A 22,156-nucleotide genomic window follows, 5' to 3' on the forward strand; every position below is an offset into this window, starting at 1 on the left:
ACCTTGTCCCTGTTAGGTTAGGACTTCTCCCTCCCACAGAGTAATTCCGCCAGGTAAAACTATCAAAGCGAAATTCCTAGTTTGCTCGCTTTATGCAGTCAATGCAGACCCAGCTCCCAGACCCAACTTTGACAATAGATTAATGGCGATAATTTTTTGACGCGCGATAATATTCTCGCGTTAACGCAGCACGTTAACGCCGATAACGGCCCAGCATTAATGATAATATATTCAACAGCATGCATATCAGCGAAACGCCAATGATTATCAACCAGGCCACCGCGGAACAAGCCAGCCTGTACCTGAGGGGCTTGTACTTGAGGAAGAGCACCGGGCGAACCACCGCCATGAGTCTCTCGACACACATGCAGCTCTGGAAGAGGGGACGCCCGGTGAAGAAGAAACCCAGCATGAAGAAGTATATGGGCTCTATGGGCTTTATAATACAGAGGATGTTAATGAAGTTGAAGAGGAGCTCTGAGGCCAGTGTTGTACCAGCTGCTCCGGTTAACACCATCCACACCACCCAACCGTTGAGGGGGATTCCCAGGGCAATGTTGATGGAGGTGCCGGTGATGGCTAATATGAATGCGTCGCTCTAGACGGAGGACTCATTTGACGTGTTCATTTTCCTGGAAGCCTTAATCTGAGGACGCTGTCTCTTTTTTTACAATACAGTGAAGGCCTTTGTAGAGACAGACAAATGAACAGACAAAGGACAGTAAGACACCACAACCACACTATGTTTTACATTATAATAGTAATCAAAACACTTGAACAACATAATACTAAATCAAAACACATCTACACACATAAAGATTAGAAGTATTTGCAATCAGACCTTGACCGGTGAAGTGCTCTTGTCTGTCTCCTCTGCTGCTAAATGTGTAATATACACAGTAGCACCTGTTCCACTGGCTTGAAATGCAAATAGTTCAATATCATAGTTCCAGTGGCTTGAAATGCAAATAGTTCAATATCATATTCTGACAGCTAAGGACATCAATTTGCCTCCATAATCAACGCAACGCAAATCTGAGGTGCAAAACAAATATTGCTGTCTCCTTTTTTCATGTACAGTATGACAAAATAGGGCATTCATCTGTATATAAAACAGCAACGTTACACAATAGAGCACCGAAGTCTGACGTAATTTACATATCCTACCTCGGTCACATTTATTTATTTATTCTGAAGTCCCATAGATTCACTCACATGCATGTGAAGTATCAACTCACGGCGAAAAAACGCTAATGTGCGTCAAATTACCGGTAGTTAAATCTTGGCCAGAAATATCACATATGAGTGACTGACTATCGTAAACGACACAGAGCCACCTCTTGGACAATGTCGCAGAGACAGTTTGTTTGTTTTTGGACCACAATTCTTACAGTATATAAGACGATTCTAAGATGAGCCAATAAATGTTATTCTATAATATACCCAGTCGGTGCTAGCTTCAGTAGCTTGCCACCATTGATGTGTGAATTGAGGACACCGGGGTCGACTGTTTGACGCTTCAGCACCCAATGTATGAATGAATGAACCATTGTAAAGCGCTTTGAGCACTTGGAAAAGTGCTATAAAATGCAATTCCTCATTAAAGGTGGCTGCATGCTACCATTCTAGGTGATAACTCTTTCACCTTTTTTAGGTGGAAATGTTTTCACCGAAACCGCTGTGTGTGTGTGTGTGTGTGTGTGTGTGTGTGTGTGTGTGTGTGTGTGTGTGTGTGTGTGGGTGTGTGGGTGTGGGTGTGGGTGTGGGGGTGTGTGTGCAGATTGGGACTTGGCCTACCAAAACATTTCAGTCATGGGATTCTGTATCTTGTTGCTTAAAACCCTGAGAGAGAGAGTTCTACAGATTTGTGTCCAAACTCAAAAACTGTGAAAATGTGATCACACACACCTGTCATCTTGCTTAGCGCTGCACTCTAGAGATTCTCTGCTTTTTAAACCAAAGAGCCGACGACGTCGAGATTAATTGCAATTGGCTTGAAATCCAGTTCAAATGCAGTTCGTCCCACAAGTTGTACAGTCTTGTCAGCGATCTTGTGCACAAAATATTGTGGTGGTGGAAAAATATTATTTACTTAAGTAAAAGTAGCAATACTGCAAGTAGTCACTTGTGTAAATGTACAAAGTATTGTTATCAAAATGTATTTAAAGTACCAAAAGTAGAAAGTACTCATTATGCAGAAGTTTTCATGTAAAAAAGAAAAAAGAAAATAGTAGATCTACAAGCTCACAATGTTATTAGCTTGTAGATCGGCTATTTTCAAATGACCAAAATGTATATAGAGCCATAATGGGTATGTTTTGTCCTAATAATCAAAATCTACAAAGTAACTAGTATGTTTTCAAATCATTGTACTTACAGTATTTGAAGGTAAATGTACTTGTAAACGTACGGCTGTCAGCATATCTTTTTGCACAGTGTGGCTCTGCAGGAATCCAGTCGTGGAATTGTGTGTGTGTGTGTGTGTGTGTGTGTGTTTGTGTGTGTGTGTGTGTGTGTGTGTGCGTGTGTGCGTGTGTGCGTGTGTGTGTGTGTGCGTGTGTGCGCGCGCGTGCGCGTGTGCGTGCGTGCGTGCTGAGGGGCTCAAGTGAAAAAAAATGCCCCTTGTGCTGTGCGTGGAACCACCGGCTGCCCTAATAGTTTATTTTTATTTATAGATTTATAGAGTTTGGGGCATAAATAATATATTAGCTGATTTTAATCCAGAATGGGCCGATGCCACCATGGACCACAACTGTACACTATACAAAACATAAATAAAACTAACTTTCAAAAGGGCACATTGCTATGTCCAGAGGGCAAAAGGGCATAGGCTAGCACCACCTGGTGTCTATCTGCACACCCCTGGATGGAATGCAAAGTGGCCTGTGATTTGTCATATCAGGCTACTGTAGGCTACATCACAGGTGCAGTATAAACATACAAAGTTACGCATCTTCTCAGTCAGTGATTTTTCTTCTTCTTTTCTACATTGTAAATCAATGCTGAAGACATAAAAACTATGAAATGTATCTATGCAGTCAACACAAAAAACAAATATGTTCTATTTATTTTTTATTTTTTGCGTTCAAAGTAGAACACCGTTTTTCTTTGAAGTCTTTGCACACTCCTGGCCTTCTCCCAATCAGCTCCATGAGGCATAGAGTCACCTGGAATGGTTTTCCATCCAGCAGTCTTGAAGGAGTCCTGGAGGTGTAGGTGTTGAGCACTTGTTGGCTGCTTTCCCTACAGTCTGCTGTCCAACTTTATCGCAAACCAGCTCAAATGGGTTTAGTTCGTGGTGATTGTGGAGAGGGCCAGCTAGATCTGATGCTCATACCAGTTGGTAAATGAAGTACATGAGTACAATTTAATTTTGAAGTATTTCCAGTGTTCAGTACAAATATTATACTTTTACTCCACTACAATTATTGTTATTTTATTTGTATTTAATTTTAGTTTTTGTTTCATGTGTTGGCTGTACAGTATGTCTGCTTCTTATGTTTAGACTTCTTTGTGTAACATTTAAAACGTAATAATCATTGAGTCGTAGAAAAGGGGGCGCTACATTTTAATTATCAGGTTCAGAGTATTTATTTTACTTAAGTAAACAATTTGATCACTTTTTCCACCACTGGATTTCTGCCTGATGAGGATGATGATAATGATGATGATGATGATTTCACGGTGACTGATTGTGTTGAACACGAGAGCAGTGCATTGTGGGTCTGGCCTGGAGGGAGCTACAGTGTGCTGGATCGGAAGGGCTGAGACAGCCGCACGCACGCACACACGCACGCACGCACGCATGCACGCACGCACGCACGCATGCACACACACACACACACACACACACACACACACACACACACACACACACACACACACACACACACACACACACATGTTTAATAACTACACTTACTTTATGAGGACATCAGTTTATGACGGCAATTTCATGAATGCTCTTTCATGCCTTTTTTTCCTCCTACATTTTAACCCATTAGAAGATCTGAGGCCGATTCTATACAAGATGCCTTCTAATTAAATTAATATAGTTCTCAAACATTTTCTCAATTCAAAATTATTCTGCATTTTTGGGACATTCTGCACATTGAGTACTTTATAGTTTTGCTACTTTGAGTGCATTTTGATAACAATACGTTTGTACTTTTTTAAAATTCCAGACATTTACTTGTATTGCAGTATTCCTATATTGGATTATTGGTACTTTTACTTACTTCCTCTATAAGTAAAACCACGTACTGCCTGTGATGTACAGTAATGATGATGCTAGCAGTCAGTCAGGATAGGGCTATATCTGTAACCAGAGCCATAGAATAAGACATAGTAATGATGATGCTAGCAGTCAGGATAGGGCTATATCAGTAACCAGAGCCATAGAATAAGACAGAGTTGCGTCATTGAGGGGGCAGAAAAACTGAGTGAAAAACTGAGTGTTTTCAACGGGGGCGGCACAAATATCATCAATTTTAGGCATGTGTGCAACATGGCAACTGTTTTAAAGTATTTTACAGAGACAACTAAAGTCTCTGTAATGTTTATGTTGTACTATTACTAAAAACAATCTAAAATAAAGGGATTTAAGATTAAAGTTGGGATGTTGCCTGAGTCCAGTGCATTGTGCCAACTTCCGGTCCAGGACATTGTCACTGTTCGCTATGCTCTTCGCCAATAGAAGTCTATATAGAACCGCCATTGGACTGGCCCCATGAAGTGAACGGAGTTGTCGTAACACTGTCTTAATCTATGGCCAGTTCTCTCTGCATGCCCCTATAGCTCACTCTATTCAGCACAGCACAGTGCTGCACAGTTCTCTCTGCATGCCCCACAACACAGTGCTACATGGGGCCGGTTAGGGCCAGTTCTCTCTGCATGCCCCACAACACAGTGCTACATGGGGCCGGTTAGGGCCAGTTCTCTCTGCATGCCCCACAGCACAGTGCTACATGGGGCCGGTTAGGGCCAGTTCTCTCTGCATGCCCCACAGCACAGTGCTGCATGGGGCCGGTTAGGGCCAGTTCTCTCTGCATGCCCCACAACACAGTGCTGCATGGGGCCGGTTAGGGCCAGTTCTCTCTGCATGCCCCACAGCACAGTGCTGCATGGGGCCGGTTAGGGCCAGTTCTCTCTGCATGCCCCACAACACAGTGCTGCATGGGGCCGGTTAGGGCCAGTTCTCTCTGCATGCCCCACAGCACAGTGCTGCATGGGGCCGGTTAGGGCCAGTTCTCTCTGCATGCCCCACAACACAGTGCTGCATGGGGCCGGTTAGGGCCAGTTCTCTCTGCATGCCCCACAGCACAGTGCTGCATGGGGCCGGTTAGGGCCAGTTCTCTCTGCATGCCCCACAACACAGTGCTGCATGGGGCCGGTTAGGGCCAGTTCTCTCTGCATGCCCCTATAGCTCATCCTATTCAGCACAACACAATGCTGCACAGTTCTCTCTGCATGCCCCACAACACAGTGCTGCACAGTTCTCTCTGCATGCCCCACAACACAGTGCTGCACAGTTCTCTCTGCATGCCCCACAACACAATGCTGCACAGTTCTCTCTGCATGCCCCACAACACAGTGCTGCACAGTTCTCTCTGCATGCCCCACAACACAGTGCTGCACAGTTCTCTCTGCATGCCCCACAACACAGTGCTGCACAGTTCTCTCTGCATGCCCCACAACACAGCGCTGCACAGTTCTCTCTGCATGCCCCACAACACAGTGCTGCACAGTTCTCTCTGCATGCCCCACAACACAGTAGTGCTGCATGGGGCCAGTTAGGGCCAGTTCTCTTTGCATGCCCCTAGCTCACTGCGCTGCTGCTGCTGAACACGCTAACACGCTAACGTAACAGGACAGGCCTCATGACATCACATCGTGGACGGACCGCGGGGCAATGCAGACGTCTCTGAGTCACAGGGGGTTAGTTAGCACGTGGGCGCACGTGTGTGTGTGTTGCATTGCTATACTTGCGAGGACCAACTGTTCCCACAACGGTGTTACAGCAAATTCTGATTACAATGTAGGCATGTAGCAGACACTCTTAATCCAGAGCGATTTACAGCGAGTGAGGAATAGCATCAAATAGGAATCTAGGATCTAGGATCACAAGTAAACCAATAACCTAATCTTAGTCTTTTGAATAACACACCATTTAGTTTTAGTCCTATTTTGGTCATCTGAAATAGTTTAGTCTTAGTCTAATCTTAGTCGACTAAACATAAACATTTTAGTATTTTAGTCAAAATGAACACTGCCCGCAAGTATAAATATGAGGAATACACATTGTGAGCAACCTTTCAACTTATGTCAGATATGATTAACTGTTAATTAATTTGTTAATCAGTTTGTTAATATTGCTGTCAATGCAAAATACTGTTTGGCTTTTGCACAGCAAAACCCTGAGTTGCCTATTCAAAAATAGCAGATATACAAGCTCAAAGCTGGTCAGATTTGCTTTTTTTTTTTTACATTTTGGAAACATCTGAAGAATCTAATTTAAACAGTGATGAATATGGTGTCTCTGCACCTGCCTGCAGGCATTAAGAACAAGTGAACATGCACAGCAGAATAAGAGCAGTCAGAGCACGGAATCATTTAGGTAAAATGATTGCCCGGATTATCAAATCCATGATGAAGGACGATTTGGCTGTCGTTATGCAACGGGGATTAAGCACGGCCTAAAAAAAACCCATTTACTTCACTGAATGCATGTGTGCGTTGTGTTGTGTATGCAACGAGCGTGTGTGTGTTTGGGCACTAGGGTTGCCAATTATCCAAAATTCAAATGTCAGAGAAAACAATAAGGAATGCCCATAAAAAAAAGGTAAAATTAATGTCACCATATTACATCAGTAGTTTTCAACCAGTGGTCCAGGGACCACCAGTGGTCCTTGAGGGGGTTCCAGGTGGTCCTTTGCTAAACGGAGAGTTGGTAACCGCACCCTTATAGATCTTTAACTCGCCATACAATTTTGAAACCAGTGGTCAACAGCCTGTGTTATAGTATGTACAGTATATGAGCTGTTTGAACTTGTAAGGTGAGGAACAACGTGTGTCCCTTATCGGTTCATTAAGGGACATGAAATAAGGAATGATTCCTTATTTCAAGGGATGGTTGTCATCCCTCTAGTGCAGGGGTTTTTAACTGATTTTGACCCAGGGACCGCCATCCTGACTAAGAGCAACCTGGGGACCACCACTATTGTGCGTGGCGGGTCCATCATAGACGCACCCCACACAATAGTGGTGGGGGGTTCATGCACCACAGGGAGCTGGAGAAAATAGCTATAATATCAATATAATATCTAATAAAATACAGTGATTTTGTTTCAGCTCACATTTCATATCACACACACACACCATACAGTAAGAACAAAAAAATAATGCATGGCCAGGGACCACCTGCAATACCTCTGCGGACCACCGGTGGAAAACCCCTGCTCTAGTGTGTGCAACCTTTTAGCTCTAAATAGCATGCAGTAAATAAGACTGCCGAGGCTAGTTGTTTCGTTTGAGGGTTTGTTTTTGTTGTTTTCCATTATTGCTTTGATAGAACGACACTTCTGAACCATGTCAGAATATTACCATAGACAGATCCCCCCCCCCCCCCCCTTCAAAGCTATATCATATCCTTATACAGGCACAAACAAACTCTCATACCCTGGGTACACATTTACACACACAGATCCACATTCAGCTAAATCCAATCAATCGGTTACACACACACACACACACACACACACACACACACACACACACACACACACACACACACACACACACACACACACACACACACACACACAGTGTGACACCAAAAGCAGCTGCCTACTATGAAGTGTCTTCCAATTATTTCTAAAATCAGATTCAATATTATGAACATCAGTCAACAGACAAAGTCAAATTCTATTATTCTAAATTCCATAACCTTTCCAATATCAGAGGTTTTACATCATTACAGCTTGCACACACACACACACACACACGCACACACACACACGCACACACGCACACACGCACACACACACACACACACACACACACACACACACACACACACACACACACACACACACACACACACACACACACACACACACACACACACAGGTATAAATATAGAGCTATCTTTTTTTTTATTTCCATCTGGGATTCGATCATCGCAGATGAAATGGAATTGATATGTTATAGAATTCTTTGGCCTGTGTCCCATGAGAGCCTGTTGCGTATATACACTGTTAACATCCTCAGTGCTCATTTGACCCTGAGGATATAAAAATGGACCGAATCGGAGCCCATGTGGTCCATCGTTAAAGACGGAGTGCCGTGATCTCCCCCAAAAAAGATGATAATCAGTTATTATGATTATACTAGGAGGAAGATTATTATTATTTCATTTTTATTTTTTCAAAAAGGTCTATACAGAAAGTGTTAAAATTATGTTTTTGTGTGGCCACACCCACCAGTTCATTAAGTATACCTGATGTTCACTGTAGCACCACCCACCTGAACTTAAGCCGTGCTCACAGCTGTTGTTGTATGATAATAAAGGGAGTGGCTGATTTTAGTGTGTCACTAAAGCGGTGTATTTTCGATTGGGCCTTTTGACTGAAAGGCTTTCAGCTTTCAGGAAGAAACCAGAAATACACAGGGAAGACATATTAGCATATTATAACCACACCTGGGGGTCTATTAAAGTAATATTAGACACAGACAACAGACAAGTACAAAACTATGGCACCCCATCTTTAACTCTGGGTCCATTGTTAAATGACCACTGAGGATTTAACGTTGTACAGTTAGTGGTTATAGCGAGTTATAGTCTTTCTCCACTGCATAGACGTTAGACCTGTGGGATTTACCTACCCAGGAAACGATTTGGGCACACACACACACACACACACACACACACACACACACAGTACATAGCCCATAAACACATAAGGCTCATTGTGCAGTCCTGTATCCATGACGTTGAGGAGAGGCCAGGTTAAAGGGTTCGGAGGCCCAGAGTTCGAGTCCTCCCACGATAAGGTGAATATATGCTTTCCGCAGCAAGCAGACCTGACACGATGGAAGTGGCGTCAAAACAACACACAATGTGGTGCTCGGAGGATCGTTTGTCAGTGTTTGACCACCAGAATGGAACAGAGCCTTCATTAGTACTATCATCGGTATTATACGGTAACACCTTTGAAGGAAGGAAGTATAGGGAAGGAGCCCGGAAGTAGGAAGAATTAGCGGGACGCATACTCTAGTTTTGTAGGTTGTACTTTTCCCAACCACCGCAGTGATCACCTAAAAACTGGAGTATGCGTGAGCCTTTTATTCTGTGCGTTTAGAGCCTATTGACCTCCACTACGCGATTGCGTTCTCCAGCGGCTCCTTGTCGCCCCTGGCTGACGACGTGCCGTGGTCCGCGGCCTTCGTCGTCGTAGCCTCGCTAGCGGTCGAGGCTGTGGCGGCGGCCGTGGCGGCTGCGGCGTGCTGCACGTTCTTCTTCAGCTCGCGCTGGTACTTGGCCATGATGGCGGCGTAGGCGCAGCCGTACACGGCGGCCGCCAGCATCATCAGGAGCACGATGCCGCACACCACGCCCGTGATGATCACCGTGGCGATGGCGTAGCGCAGGTTGACCGGCCGCGGCCTCTGCTTGGGCTCGCACTCCGGCAGGCCGCTCCCGCCACCGCCAACCGCTACGACGCTCCCCCCTCCCCCCGCCGCCCCGCCCACCTCCACCCCCACCACGGCGGGGGGGCCCTGGTGGTGGAGGGTGGGGCCGCCGCCGTGGCTATTCCGGTGGGCGGACTCCAGGTGGTGGATGTTGGCGAACAGGTAGTTGTAGCTGGTGGTCATGCAGGTGTGGAACAGCTGGTAGGGGACCTTCCGCAGGTCCCAGGAGCTCATCTCCTCCGGCTGGGAGCACATCACCTCGTCCACGGCGCCACCTATAGTGGGGTGGTGGAACACACAGAGGAGAATGTTGTCATGCTGCTTTCAGAGCTTTGCAATTACGTAATTTTGTTCTTTTTTAAGTTTTTTCTTCCTAGTTCTTTTCGAGTATGCTGCAGCCTTTAGTGGATATGCTTTGCTGAACCTCAACCAATTCGTTACTTAAAGCTCTTAATTCGCCAAGAAGTTAATGGCCTGATTTAATGGCCGCTGTTAGAGTGATCCGATTAACACCTCAGACTGAACGAGTCCAGCATACAGTTAATCACCTACTCTCTCTCTCTCTCTCTCTCTCTCTCTCTCTCTCTCTCTCTCTAGGCTAGAGGAGTTACTGCATTAACTCACATATTGATTTGAGAACGTGTGCATTTTACTTGTCAGATATTGTTATGATGAAATTGACATTTTTATTCAACATTAGCAGCCTGTCAGCTCATCCAATAGAAGTAAGTCACCATCCCTACCCTACAACCCAAGCGCACACACACGCACACATGAACACGCCTCTTGGATAATTGGACAGGCCTTCTAGTGAGTGGTAATCCCCAACACGCGGTGCCTCTCCAGGGAGGAGGTATTACGGTTTGACACCGTGTAACCATGTGTCTCCATTATGAGGCTTTTTGGTGTCCTTTTTTTGGATCAGGGCTCAGGAGAGGCTGCCTACTCCCTGGTGTGAGCTGGTTACTTTAAATTACAGAAGAAATGTTTTTGTGAAATACACAAGACTAAAGTCAGACTGACTGACTGACTGACTTTTTGTTTTGAATAGGGAGTAATTGGTAAAACAATGATAAGAATGGAATGTGTTTTTATTTCATTTAATTTTATCCTCAAATAATTCAACCTTTTCAAGATGCGTCTGCAATTATTGACAAAATATCAGTCCAAACATCTCTGATGACCGGCGGTCTCCGACTCTAGATCAGCGTCAGACCCAAAAGTTCCCCCCTCAGTCGGGCTCTACACTATAACAAAATACATACATAAATGGATGCACCTGGGACGTATCCTCAGTGATGTATCCCAAGGTCATCGGGGTTTCGGGTCTCGCAACATCATACCCCTCACTCAGGTGACCCAGCTGGGAGTGATCAAGTCCCGACTTACATCCCAGTAGCTACCCTCGATAAGTCCCATTAGGGAAAAACCAGGGCCACACAATCCGTTCCTCCTGAACTACTCTGCCGGGACTGGGAGGTACCATTCTGGCACATGGAAGGACTAGACTCTGTGGGTTGACACCTGTCCGGGCCCCTCCTACGTCTCACCAGGTCCACTCCTGCTCTCACCAGGTCAGGCCCTGTGCGTTGCACCAGACTCCCAGCACCAGGCACTTTATTCAGGAATGGTGGATTCTCAAGCCGCAATGGTTCCGCAGGCTCCACCTTGTCCTTGGTGGTGCCGCAGGCTCCGCTTGAGGCTTGAATGGCCCTCCTAAAGGCCTCACCGTGGGTTTGTTGGGCACAGGCTGGGGCGCTAACCCATACTGCTATTATTAGCGCAATAATAAATATACAAACGTCTATTAGGTACTGGTGGAGAGGCGGCGGCACTTGGTCTCACCTTTGAAGAGGTAGGTCTCCAGCCACAGCTTTAGGCCTATCAGCTGGCAGTCACACCTCCAGGGGTTTCCTCTGAGCGTCAGGCTGTCCAGCTGCCCCAGGCCCTCCAGCAGCGAGCGGTCCAGCCGCGGCAGTCTGTTGTGGGCCAGCCCCAGGTGGCTCAGGTTCCTCAGGCTCTCCCCCATGGCTCCGGGTAGACCCCACAGGCTGGAGAGAGACAATTCAATAGACCCAGAACGTTTTAGACACCTTTAGAAAACCATTGCTGGAAACCTTTGCATTTAATCCATTAAGACCTGAGGTCGATTCTACACATTCTACACACCTTCTAAACAGTTTAAGGCCTAATATCTCCCCCTGAGCTATACGGAATTCCCTTTGCCTTAGTGGTTATTGGTTAAGATGTTGCTTTTCCACGTGACCACGAGACCCATCCGGGTTTGAATCCCGGGCATTCATTATCGTTACACACATGGACTAGCGTACCTGTTGCGTGACAGGTCGAGGTGCGTCAGTGAGTGGATGGGTCCGAGCAGCCGCCTGTCGAGCTCCCGCAGGCTGTTATTGGCCAGGCTGAGGCGCTGCAGGCCACGCAGGCCCAGCAGGGCCGACGGAGACACGGACGTGATGGAGTTGTTGGACAGGTCGAGCACGCGCACCAGCGGCGTGTCGCGGAACGCCATGGAGCCCAGGCCGCGGATGCGGTTGTCCTGCAGGAGGCAGTGTTGATTTTGACAGCAGATTTTTGTTTTTAGTCATGTAGTCTTTGGAATAAAATGTCATTTAGTTTCAGTCGTATCTTATAGTCATCGTAAATGTTTCAAGTGAGTCGACTTTCAAGTTTTATTCGACTAAATATACAGTTGATTTTGTCGACAAATATGTATTTTGGAAGGCCTTGATGGAGCCATAATGGCTGTTCTTACACTTGGCTGCTCTTACACTTGGCTGCATGCTGAAAATAGCAGATCTGCGCAACACCAGAGCGGAACCAAACATAAAATGACTTTTAGTTCTACTGGATTCTCTTCTCCACTCGTCAACATTTTAACATTTTAGTCTAATTTGACGAAATTGACTATATTATTTAGTCTTAGTTTTAGTCATCGTAGCTTATTTTCTATTTAGTTTTCATCAGTGAAAAAAGTTAGTCGACCAAAATCTTTTCATCATAGTTTTGATCAAATCCTCCTACCTGGAGGTGCAGCTCCAGAGTGTCGGGGTGCAGCCTCCGGGGGATGTCATAGAGGCCGCGGCCGCGGCAGTCCACCACCTTGGTGTCACTGTCGCAGGCGCACTCCTTAGGGCAGGAGGAGGAGGCGTGGCTTAGAGACAGGCTGAGGGAGAGGAGGACGCACACCAACGATGCTGTGGATGGGAAGATGGACAGATAGACAGAGAGTTTAGACAGCAAGGATCAGCTCTTGGAATTGAATTGAAGCCAATGTGGAAGTTCTCAATAATGATGTTTTGAAACCAAAGGACTTAAGTTGCCATCGGGTCTATTTTGCAGAAATGACACTGTCGTCCAGTTTCCCCAGCAGACCCCAGCCCTCATAGAGCGCACACCATAAGCATATCACTTTTTACATTTGGTGGGTTGTTTTGTTGGGTGAATGTGTGATTAGTTGTCATTACAGACACATCCATGCCTATTTTGTCCCACACGAGCGGTATTTTCATAAATACTTGTGTACTGTGTGTTTCCAGGTCTTGTGATTGGGTTCTACTGCTAAAGACCCACCCCTCGCTGCCCTTTCCACACAATGGCATTCGTTTCCAGTGTCTTTTCTTTTTTTATATTTGATTCTAGAGCGCACGTTGCCTCCTGCGAGAACAGCAGAGGCAGTTTATTCTTATTTTTTACATTGAAACACATATTGTCTGATAAAGAAATTATTTTTATTAAGCTATAACATGTTATAACGTTATAAGCTACTTGCTAATGTTTAGACACACTGAAGCAGAACAGGCCTGTTACTGAAGCTTACTTTCTGTGGGAAAAATATACTAAATGTAGATGTACAACATGCAGTACACATAGATTATGTTTGGCTTTGATATTGAACCAGCTTTTCTTTTAGATGTCTACAAGGTATGATACAGTATAGTCATGTCTCACACCCACCTATACCGTCATCCTTTCCCCAAGTCCTTGTAACCTCTCGCCCACGCACGCACGCACGCACGCACGCACGCACGCACGCACGCACGCACAGTACACACTTTCACATTGCAGATCCAGGGTGTCTGATTCCCTGTGAGATAACTTCACATGTCCATTCCTTCTGGTGCATTACTGCAGTATTTATAGCATTGGGTTGAATGAGATGCGTATCAGACACGAGCCTAGGAATGCAGCTAACATGTCTTCTCCCACTGACTCTCAGTGCAATGTTATACCCTCATACTGTGGATGTGCAACAGATAGCAGCAGCAGCAACAGCACTACTTGCGTGCTGTGACCGGTCAATGACAGCGTGGCACAGTTATAGGGGATAATGTGGTTAGACTGTGTTGCGTGCCTGTAAACAAACCTACTTGGGTCGTATCCTCAATGTAATGTGATTTGCAGGTGTGTGGAATTGTCCTTGCGTAGCTATGCTAGCTCAGCTGTGTTTAGGGTTGCCAACTGCTTGAAATTCAAATAATGGTCCATGAGTTCAATTAGGGATACGTCTTTTTAGTTTCCAAATAAGGGACAAATCCCTATTTGTCCCTAGCTGTTGGTGAGTGATGATTGTGTTGTTCAGTGTCTGTGAAATTGTTACTTTTTAGGATTCAAATTAAAAAAGGCAAAAATAGCAGATCTATACAAGCTAAAAATGCATCGCGTCACGTCTCAAACTTGTATATCTGTTATTTTGGATACTTTTGTGTGACGCCGGCTGTAGTATGATCAAGTAGTGCGTTGATAAACTAAACCCCACAAAAACACAAACACAAAAAGTGAAAATATAGAGATAAGAGGTTTCTGCAGGGTCATCCCTAATATGTTTGCCACTTACCTTAGGGTTAGTTTTAGGTTTGGGGAACAAATAACCTTTTTTTGTGGGGTGGTGAACATACAGTAGGTACGCTCCCGTTGTTGCCCATCGACAGGGACGATATGGCATATCGTAGACCAATGCTAGGTAAGGACCGTAAGGTTCATGGTTTACCTGACGATATGGCATATCGTAGACCAATGCCAGGTAAGGACCGTAAGGTTCATGGTTTACCTGACGATATGGCATATCGTAGACCAATGCCAGGTAAGGACCGTAAGGTTCATGGTTTACCTGCTATCCTAGTTTATTTGGGGAACTGTTCTCTCTGCGCTCTGATCATGTGACTGTTATTTACCGTGTTGTTTATTGACGAGAGTTAATCCTTAATCTAATTAGTTCAATCTCTCCTTCCCTGAATCCCTGAATTGTAAATTGTATTTTGATCTGTTGCTAGGCCAAACGAAACCCTACCGAACACCGTGGAACACAGCAGTGTGTGCTGATCGTAACGCCGTTAGCAGAATGAGAATACACACACACACACACACACACACACACACACACACACACACACACACACACACACACACACACACACACACACACACACACACACACACACAAACAAGCGTACACACATACAATTGACTGAAATGTGCGTGCTGTCTTGTTAACCCATTCTGGATGGGAACGACTTTTGGTGTTTTAAGCATTATGTTATACTACAGCTTTTGGAAACTATCAGATCTACAAGCTCATAGTGTCTTCCTGTATGGACACTCAAATGCAGGTCAAATGTCTCCATGAATTCAAGGCTTCATGGGGTGTGGGATTGTATAGAAAATAAGTCACTTTTTGGAGGTGAAATACTCCTTTAATAACTTCCATTGGTTCGATATTCATAAAACATCTTTCACTTTCAAATTAAGAACAAAAATGTATCAAAAATTATCGCATTACATTTACAAGACACATTGTGAGCTAGATGGGATATATTTGCTACTTTTGCGTTGAAATAGGCTACATTTTTGCCCCACAGCAACATGCGCAAATAGACACACGCACACACACACGTACACACAAAGAAAGTGAGCAGTGGAGCGTAGCGGCAGCAGGTCTAAGGAGGTCAACTCTGCGCGGGAGAATAAACAGCGAGGCTCGTCTTCCTCTGCTCTGATGATGTGTTCTCTAGCAGCTCCTGGTACGCTGTGAGAGAACCACAGTGACGCACACATGCACACACGCACACACATACACGCACGCACACACACACACACAATAACCCCCGCAGCACTAACGCTGCTAATATAAGCCACTGCTTTCTGCACGCACACTTTATATGAGCAACATTTCCACAGCAAAAAATACTCATCTGGTATTATGGATATTAATGTCAAAATAAAAAAAAATATTATGCTAAATTGATCCCTAGCATAAATCCTCAGATGTCGGGAGCTTGGTTATAATTCTGCGATGGTTACGTGATCATCGTCGTTCACATAACCATCATTGCACGCATGAGTCGACGCTGATGATGGCCTCTAGCCTTGGCTATACTACATCAAAACAATCGCAACATTGTATGATTACAGTACCTCAAAGCGCATGCCTTCGTTCTCACTCATCCTCACAATGGCACTCTTACCTCTCATGTCTGTCGGCGGTTCCTGCGCGTCACTGATGAGCCGTGGTGTTTCTTGTGCGTTCGCCGAGTAGCCAGCCGCCTGCCGTGGATCTTTGGCTTTGTGTGAGTGGCTTAGAGTTCCTGTAGCTCCCTCAATGCTTCTAGTCAGCGTTGTTGACGTCCCACCGATCCGTCAGCCGTCAGTCAGTCAGTCAGTCAGTCAGTCAGATGATGATGATGGGTAGTGATATGGCCAGAGACATGGCATGGGCACTGCCCGGAGAAGCATGGATCAGCAGCGAAGCCCTGAGATGCCCTTTGGACCCCCAGCAGCCCTGCCTGTGTGGGCACGAAACCCCATGAGAGCCAATCGAGAGCTCACGGCGCACAGCCCACTGCCAGCCCAGCCAGGGAATAACAACACTATAGACTTGGATATCTGCCTCTCTCTCTCTCTCTCTCTCTCTCTCGCTCTTGCTCTCTTGCTCTCTGTCTCTGTCTCTGTCTCTCTCTCTCTCTCTCTCTCTCTCTCTCTCTCTCTTCCTTCCTCCCTTTGCTTCTATCTTGGTCTCTTGTGTGCTCTCTCTCTCTCTCTCTCTCTCTCCCTCTCTCGTGTGACTGCTCACCCTCTCAGCTCTTTTATTTTCATCAGCTGACTCGTGTTGTCTCATTCTGTCTATACAGTATCAGTCGTATTCATTTTCTCTCTCTCTCTCTCTCTCTCTCTCTCTCTCCCACCCCCCATGCTCTCTTTGATATTGTGTCATGTTGCAGTGGACAGCTGTGGCTCTTAAATCATGGCACACTTATGCACACACATTGACAGAACAAGACATTCACGTTATTTCCTATTAATCTGGCAAATTTTGATCTGCATCATGATTTCCACTACACATGCATAATCGGCTGCACGCACGCACGCACAGACACTCACTCAAAGACGAGCGCAGAGTTGCAGAATGTTTGCTGCCGTGGCATGCTCAGATGACATTATGCATGAGCCATGGGCACATGGGGTAGGCAGAACACGCCCCCAGCAGGGCAAAGCACCATGCACTATTGCACATGTGCAAACACACACACACACACTCGCACGCACGCAAACACAGTGATGTGTGCACATTGGATTTGCTCGCATGTAAGTGGATTGAGTGAGGAGTGGGTAGCTCAGAAGAGAGGCAATTTCTTTTTTACAATAAACCGAGGAAGAGATTAATGATGGAGCATTTCATAAATGATGAAGATGATTATTATGGCTCACACACGCTGACCTCCTCCTCCTGCACACCCCTCATCCCCTCCATCCTCTGACAGCTATAGGCCACACACAACATTATGATAATGTAAGCCATTTTACATAACCAGTGTATAATTAGAAGATGTATTTTCAGTGGATGCATTCATGAGGGCAACTCAGCCTCGGGTAACCGACGTACGTGCACACTGGAGATTCATCTCTCAGTAATGCGTGCAGACACGCATACCTGACAACATTATTAGCACCAATACGCTACAACACAAGAGGAGCAGCTTCTGGTAACATAAGAACAAGAACAGCACCATGATTTTTTTTATATTTTTTTTTATACTGTAGGTCAGTAGTACTCTGTCTGTAATGCTTTGTCCCAAAACATCGGATCAACAATCCATGACAAAATTCCCTTAACAAAATATATCAAGAGATATCTTGCCAAGTGTCAAGCAGCTTAGTATGGTATCCGTGTATTTATTTAATTTGACTAGTCTGTTCGATTTGATTGTATAATGTTAATTTGTCTTTTTGTAATTATTTGTTGTTTGTTTATATAAATATAATATAAATTTGTAGGCTATTTGAGTGCTTTGTTCAGGACCCCAGGAAGACTAGAGGCTTATTCACACATCTCTAATGGGGATTCTTCAGCCTGTCGTTGAGTTTTGTTTTCATTGCAGTGCATTGAAGTGCTCATAAAATCCAGACGCTGCATGTGCTGCATGGTCCACTCAAAGCAATTGGAAATTACTACTATTAAGCAGATTAGCACCATGCTAATCATTATTCACATCCCCTGTGGAGGCACTTAACACATTTAATGTATGGAATATGCAGGGCTCTAATCTGAGCTGGTGTCAGTGTGTGAGTCACGTTTGAGTGTGACGTGTGGGTGTCTGTCTATATCCTGTCCTACTTTAACCAGGCACTAAAACAGTTTGAGTGCGACGTGGGCATCTGTCTATATCCTAACCTACTTTACATCATGTACTTTATTTATTTTGTGATCCTCTGTTCTCTAGAACCTGCATCTCCCGTATATATATGTAACCGGCCTATTCTGCCCTCCCTAGGTGAATTAGCAGGCTAGTTTGGCAGATGGCGAACAGTCTTTCCAATGAGCACAAACGGATTGCAATATAGTCTTGTTAATTGCCACTGGAGAAGTTATAAAACTGCAATAAGACAATACAGAAAAATATGCATTCTGTAATATAAATATGTCAAAACATACAACATATTGCAATAGAAAATAAATTACATACAAATGCTGCCACCATATATAATGTAATGTACTTAAATGGCATGCAGTTGTAGCAAACAGTGAGGTTGATTAGCTTAGTTAGCTTCAAACATAAACATCAACATTTGCTTCATGCAGTGTAGTTTCAAAGCATTTGGATGGATAAACATCACCAAATAGATTGACTATAGCCTACATCCAACCAGGGAAACTCCCCCCTGTCAGGTGTAAAGGAGCAACTTGGACACTCATGCATGAAGGAAGCATGAGTTCAAGTCCGTTGCTCTCCCCTTGTCCCCATATATGGGGACTAGGTTGGTGGAGGGTGTGTAGAGCCCAGGATCACATTAGATGATTGACACAGGGGTGAAAAATGGGTTACAAAATCGTGGGATAAAAAATATATTTAAACAAATAGATTGACAGAATAATACTTTAAGAAAACCAACAGAAACATATATTTCCCAAGGCTTGTCAAAAGAACAGGATCTAGCATGTTCTCTCCTCTGCTGTCTTGCATACACTGAACACATACTATACTACTATGGCAAGCTAGGAGGGTCGAAAAACATCACATGGTGCCAAACTAAACCTGTAAGAAAACTACCACTAGGTGGCAATAATACACACTAACAGTGGGCAGAACACGGCCAGCAACTCTACATCTGACCTCAAACCCTTAGATCTCCATATATGGAGCTGACCTGTGCTGACATTTCATATCTTCCCCACCCATCCTGACTTTTCTGACATTCTATGTGTTGCTCTGACCTCATCAAACCCTGTACACTCAAGACACGCTCCATATATGGCCAGTACACAATTCATTCCATATGTTGATCTTAACCCCCATGCCAAAGCACCAGCGCTCGCCCAGCAGTCTGCCGTCTGCCGTCACCCAGGCGGATGCGTGCACACTTCTTGCCCTCACGGCATCTTACTGGTAATAATACAAATAAAAACCTTGGTCAGTTCATCCTAATATATTTTTTATTAAATGGTAAACTGCCAATTCAGCATATGAATAAGTACTGGGAGCTGATGGTAGGTGTTGTAAGTGTAGGTGTTTTAAATATTGGGAGCTGATGGTAGGTGTTTTAAATATTGGGAGCTGATGGTAGGTGTTGTTGTAAGTACTGGGAGCTGATGGTAGGTGTTGTAAGTACTGGGAGCTGATGGTAGGTGTGGTGCTCCACCTCAGCAATCCATCTCCCAGGGGGTCTAGCTCTTTGAAAAGTGGGATATACACCCTCATTCCCAGCCGATACAGACAATAGGTCACTCCGATCAACGTACTTTACTTACCTGCTTCCTTTCGTCAGTGCCGCCGCGAGGTATACGCACAGTACGCACGGTGTGGAGGGCAGCACGCAGAGGGGCCATCAACATGTGCCAAGCCGATCCTCAAAATAAGAATTTTCTCGGCGGCTCCGCCACTTAATAACGAGTGCCCGTGCATGTGTCCTCGAGTCGCATGCGTGCCCATGTGGAGCTGCTCAGAGCTGAAGTGTCCCCTCCTCCCCGCCCGGTCTGGCAGCCAGTTTAAGTGTTATTTAGCACCGACATTAGGACAAATCATACGGCGAAAGTAGCCGATTTGCATGAGGAAACGTGCCGCAGCACAAAATGGTCAGCATAGGCCGTAGGGCATCCAAATGGTCAGCAGCGTTTCATACATAATACATCAAAGACCTAATAACACCTTGTTCTAGACGTTTGTACATTTAAATTATGTATTTACCCAGATGTCTTGGTTGTAAGTTTGACATGACAGTTTAGGACGGCCTTTTTTGAGCCGAACTCTGAAGACTGCTGGCGTGTTTAGTCACAGGCTCCTCTGTGTGTGTGTGCGCTGTTGTGTTCCTCCCCTGACTGTCAGTTAGAATGTCCCATGTGTCCTCTGACATGCTGCTCTGCTGCGGAGCTACACCGGCGGGCAAACGCACCACCGCACTTGCAAATCACCACATCTCTCAACAGCTGTGTGAGTGAGAATGTTCACGTATGTGTGTGTGTGTGTGTGTGTGTGTGTGTGTGTGTGTGTGTGTGTGTGTGTGTGTGTGTGTGTGTGTGTGTTTGTGTTTGTGTTTGTCCGTCCAGAAACAACTTTCATTGTCACTGGGCTGTGGACGAACACACAATCCTCTCTTGGCAACAACACGCACGTGCCTGATTTATTTATCTTATAGCCTTCTGATGATGTCAAGCACCGAAAATAGCCGATTACTTCTCGGCCTTAAGCCCATGACCTACCTAATTCCAACACACGTTGCTACTTTGGGATTGCTCAGGGTAGAAGACAGGACAGTGCCCTCAATGCCCACATACCTAACTAACTACTGGTCACTCACTGGTTTCTATCTAAATTGGCCTGAAAAATCATCTATCAGGATAAGTGATAATCCTTCCTACTATAGAGTGTGCTGACCATATAAGGAGTTCCTCCCTGTCCCCATTTAACCCCTGGGGGTCAAAAAACTGTTTTGTTTTTGGCTAGGTGGCCCAGCCTTCATCCAATCAGGATAGAGAGGGGCCTTCCGCCAATCATGATCAAGCAGTTGCGGGCCTTGGTGTGTGTGCTGTTGGCCTGTCACGTGTCCCCCCCACTGTAGTGCGTGCATTTCCACATCGTGTTACCGGGGCAGACCGGGGGGTTTTCCAAATCACCCAAATCACTGAATGCTCCTTTAAGCGAACTTGAGCCACAAGAGACACCACTGAGTGAGCTAAAGCGCTGTGTCGAACGTTGCTGCTTTTCCTTTTTCACCTTTGTACATATAGTGCTTTTTTGCGACTGTAGGTCGCGTAAATATGAAAACCTGCATCAGTCAGTCAGTGAGTTGTCTGCTGTCACCCAGGCGGATGTGTGCACGCTTCTCTCCCTCAAGGCTTCTTACTGGTATATTGTTGATCACATGTATTTGTGTTCATTGAACACATACAGTAGGACCACAATGGAAAGAAGTCCCCAGGATTTCCTGTTATCCTTTTAGCCTTAACGTCTGACTGTAAAATATTCAATCAATTAATCAATCAAAGCTTGGAATTCATCTACTTCCAGTAAGCAAATATAGCATAAATCAGGCTTTACTCATGATCGCCAATAGACACGTCAAAAACTGCATATATACATAATCAACATTGATCCACGTCCGCCTTTGTGAATGTAATGGAGCCCCAGAGAAACTGAGGCTTTAGACCAGGTTGTCATCATCTTCCCCCCTGTGCGCCCGCCCACCTGCCTGTTTGCCTGCCTGCCTGCCTGCATGCCACTGCTCTGATAGGAGATGGGTACCATTGGTCGGATTTGGAACAGATTTTTTTACCCACTCGCTGCTCCTCGCCTTTCGGGAATCGTATAAGCCAGCTCACAGCATTATAAATACTGTATGTCCTCCAAGCTCTTAAACGTCACCCGGATAAGTTTACTGTTGGCTGAAGAATTCAGGGCATTAGAAAGAGGGCTTTTGAGAGATGATGATGATGATGAGGATGATGAAGTGAGAGAGCGGG

The 22,156-nt window shown here is 45.2% G+C and overlaps 2 protein-coding genes across 3 annotated transcripts in view; one reads left to right on the top strand and one right to left on the bottom strand.

Moving 5' to 3' along the window:
* Nucleotides 1-22,156, top strand: part of cacna2d3a (calcium channel, voltage-dependent, alpha 2/delta subunit 3a) — a gene marked incomplete at both ends in the record, with an annotated part of 288,788 nt that overhangs the window by 199,278 nt on the left and 67,354 nt on the right.
* On the bottom strand, nt 3,469-16,744 carry lrtm1 (leucine rich repeats and transmembrane domains 1). Of its 2 annotated transcripts, XR_014569462.1 has the most exons (7): nt 16,170-16,744; nt 12,730-12,902; nt 12,021-12,244; nt 11,536-11,741; nt 9,371-9,965; nt 4,239-4,318; nt 3,469-3,764 (listed from the first exon to the last, which is right to left on the bottom strand). XR_014569462.1 is itself a non-coding variant. In XM_083768415.1 (6 exons), exons 1-5 carry the CDS (start codon nt 16,174-16,176, stop codon nt 9,376-9,378), a joined length of 1,200 nt encoding a protein of 399 aa, XP_083624541.1. In that variant the 5' UTR covers nt 16,177-16,744; the 3' UTR covers nt 3,469-3,764; nt 9,371-9,375. The 2 variants fall into 2 exon arrangements, 1 of the variants encoding a protein (XP_083624541.1); XM_083768415.1 differs by lacking the exon at nt 4,239-4,318.

Source organism: Protomyctophum parallelum (assembly GCF_964188405.1).
Source record: "Protomyctophum parallelum genome assembly, chromosome: 7".
In the NCBI taxonomy this organism is placed as follows: Eukaryota; Metazoa; Chordata; class Actinopteri; order Myctophiformes; family Myctophidae; genus Protomyctophum; species Protomyctophum parallelum.

What these genes read in the sequence shown, in the direction of transcription:
- lrtm1 (XM_083768415.1), bottom strand. An exon ending in CTCTGGAGCTGCACCTCCAG is followed by an intron (nt 12,245 to 12,729) that starts GTAGGAGGATTT and finishes TGCCTCCTGCAG; the next exon opens with GACAACCGCATCCGCGGCCT. An exon ending in GGAGACCTACCTCTTCAAAG is followed by an intron (nt 9,966 to 11,535) that starts GTGAGACCAAGT and finishes ACCCCACTATAG; the next exon opens with GTGGCGCCGTGGACGAGGTG.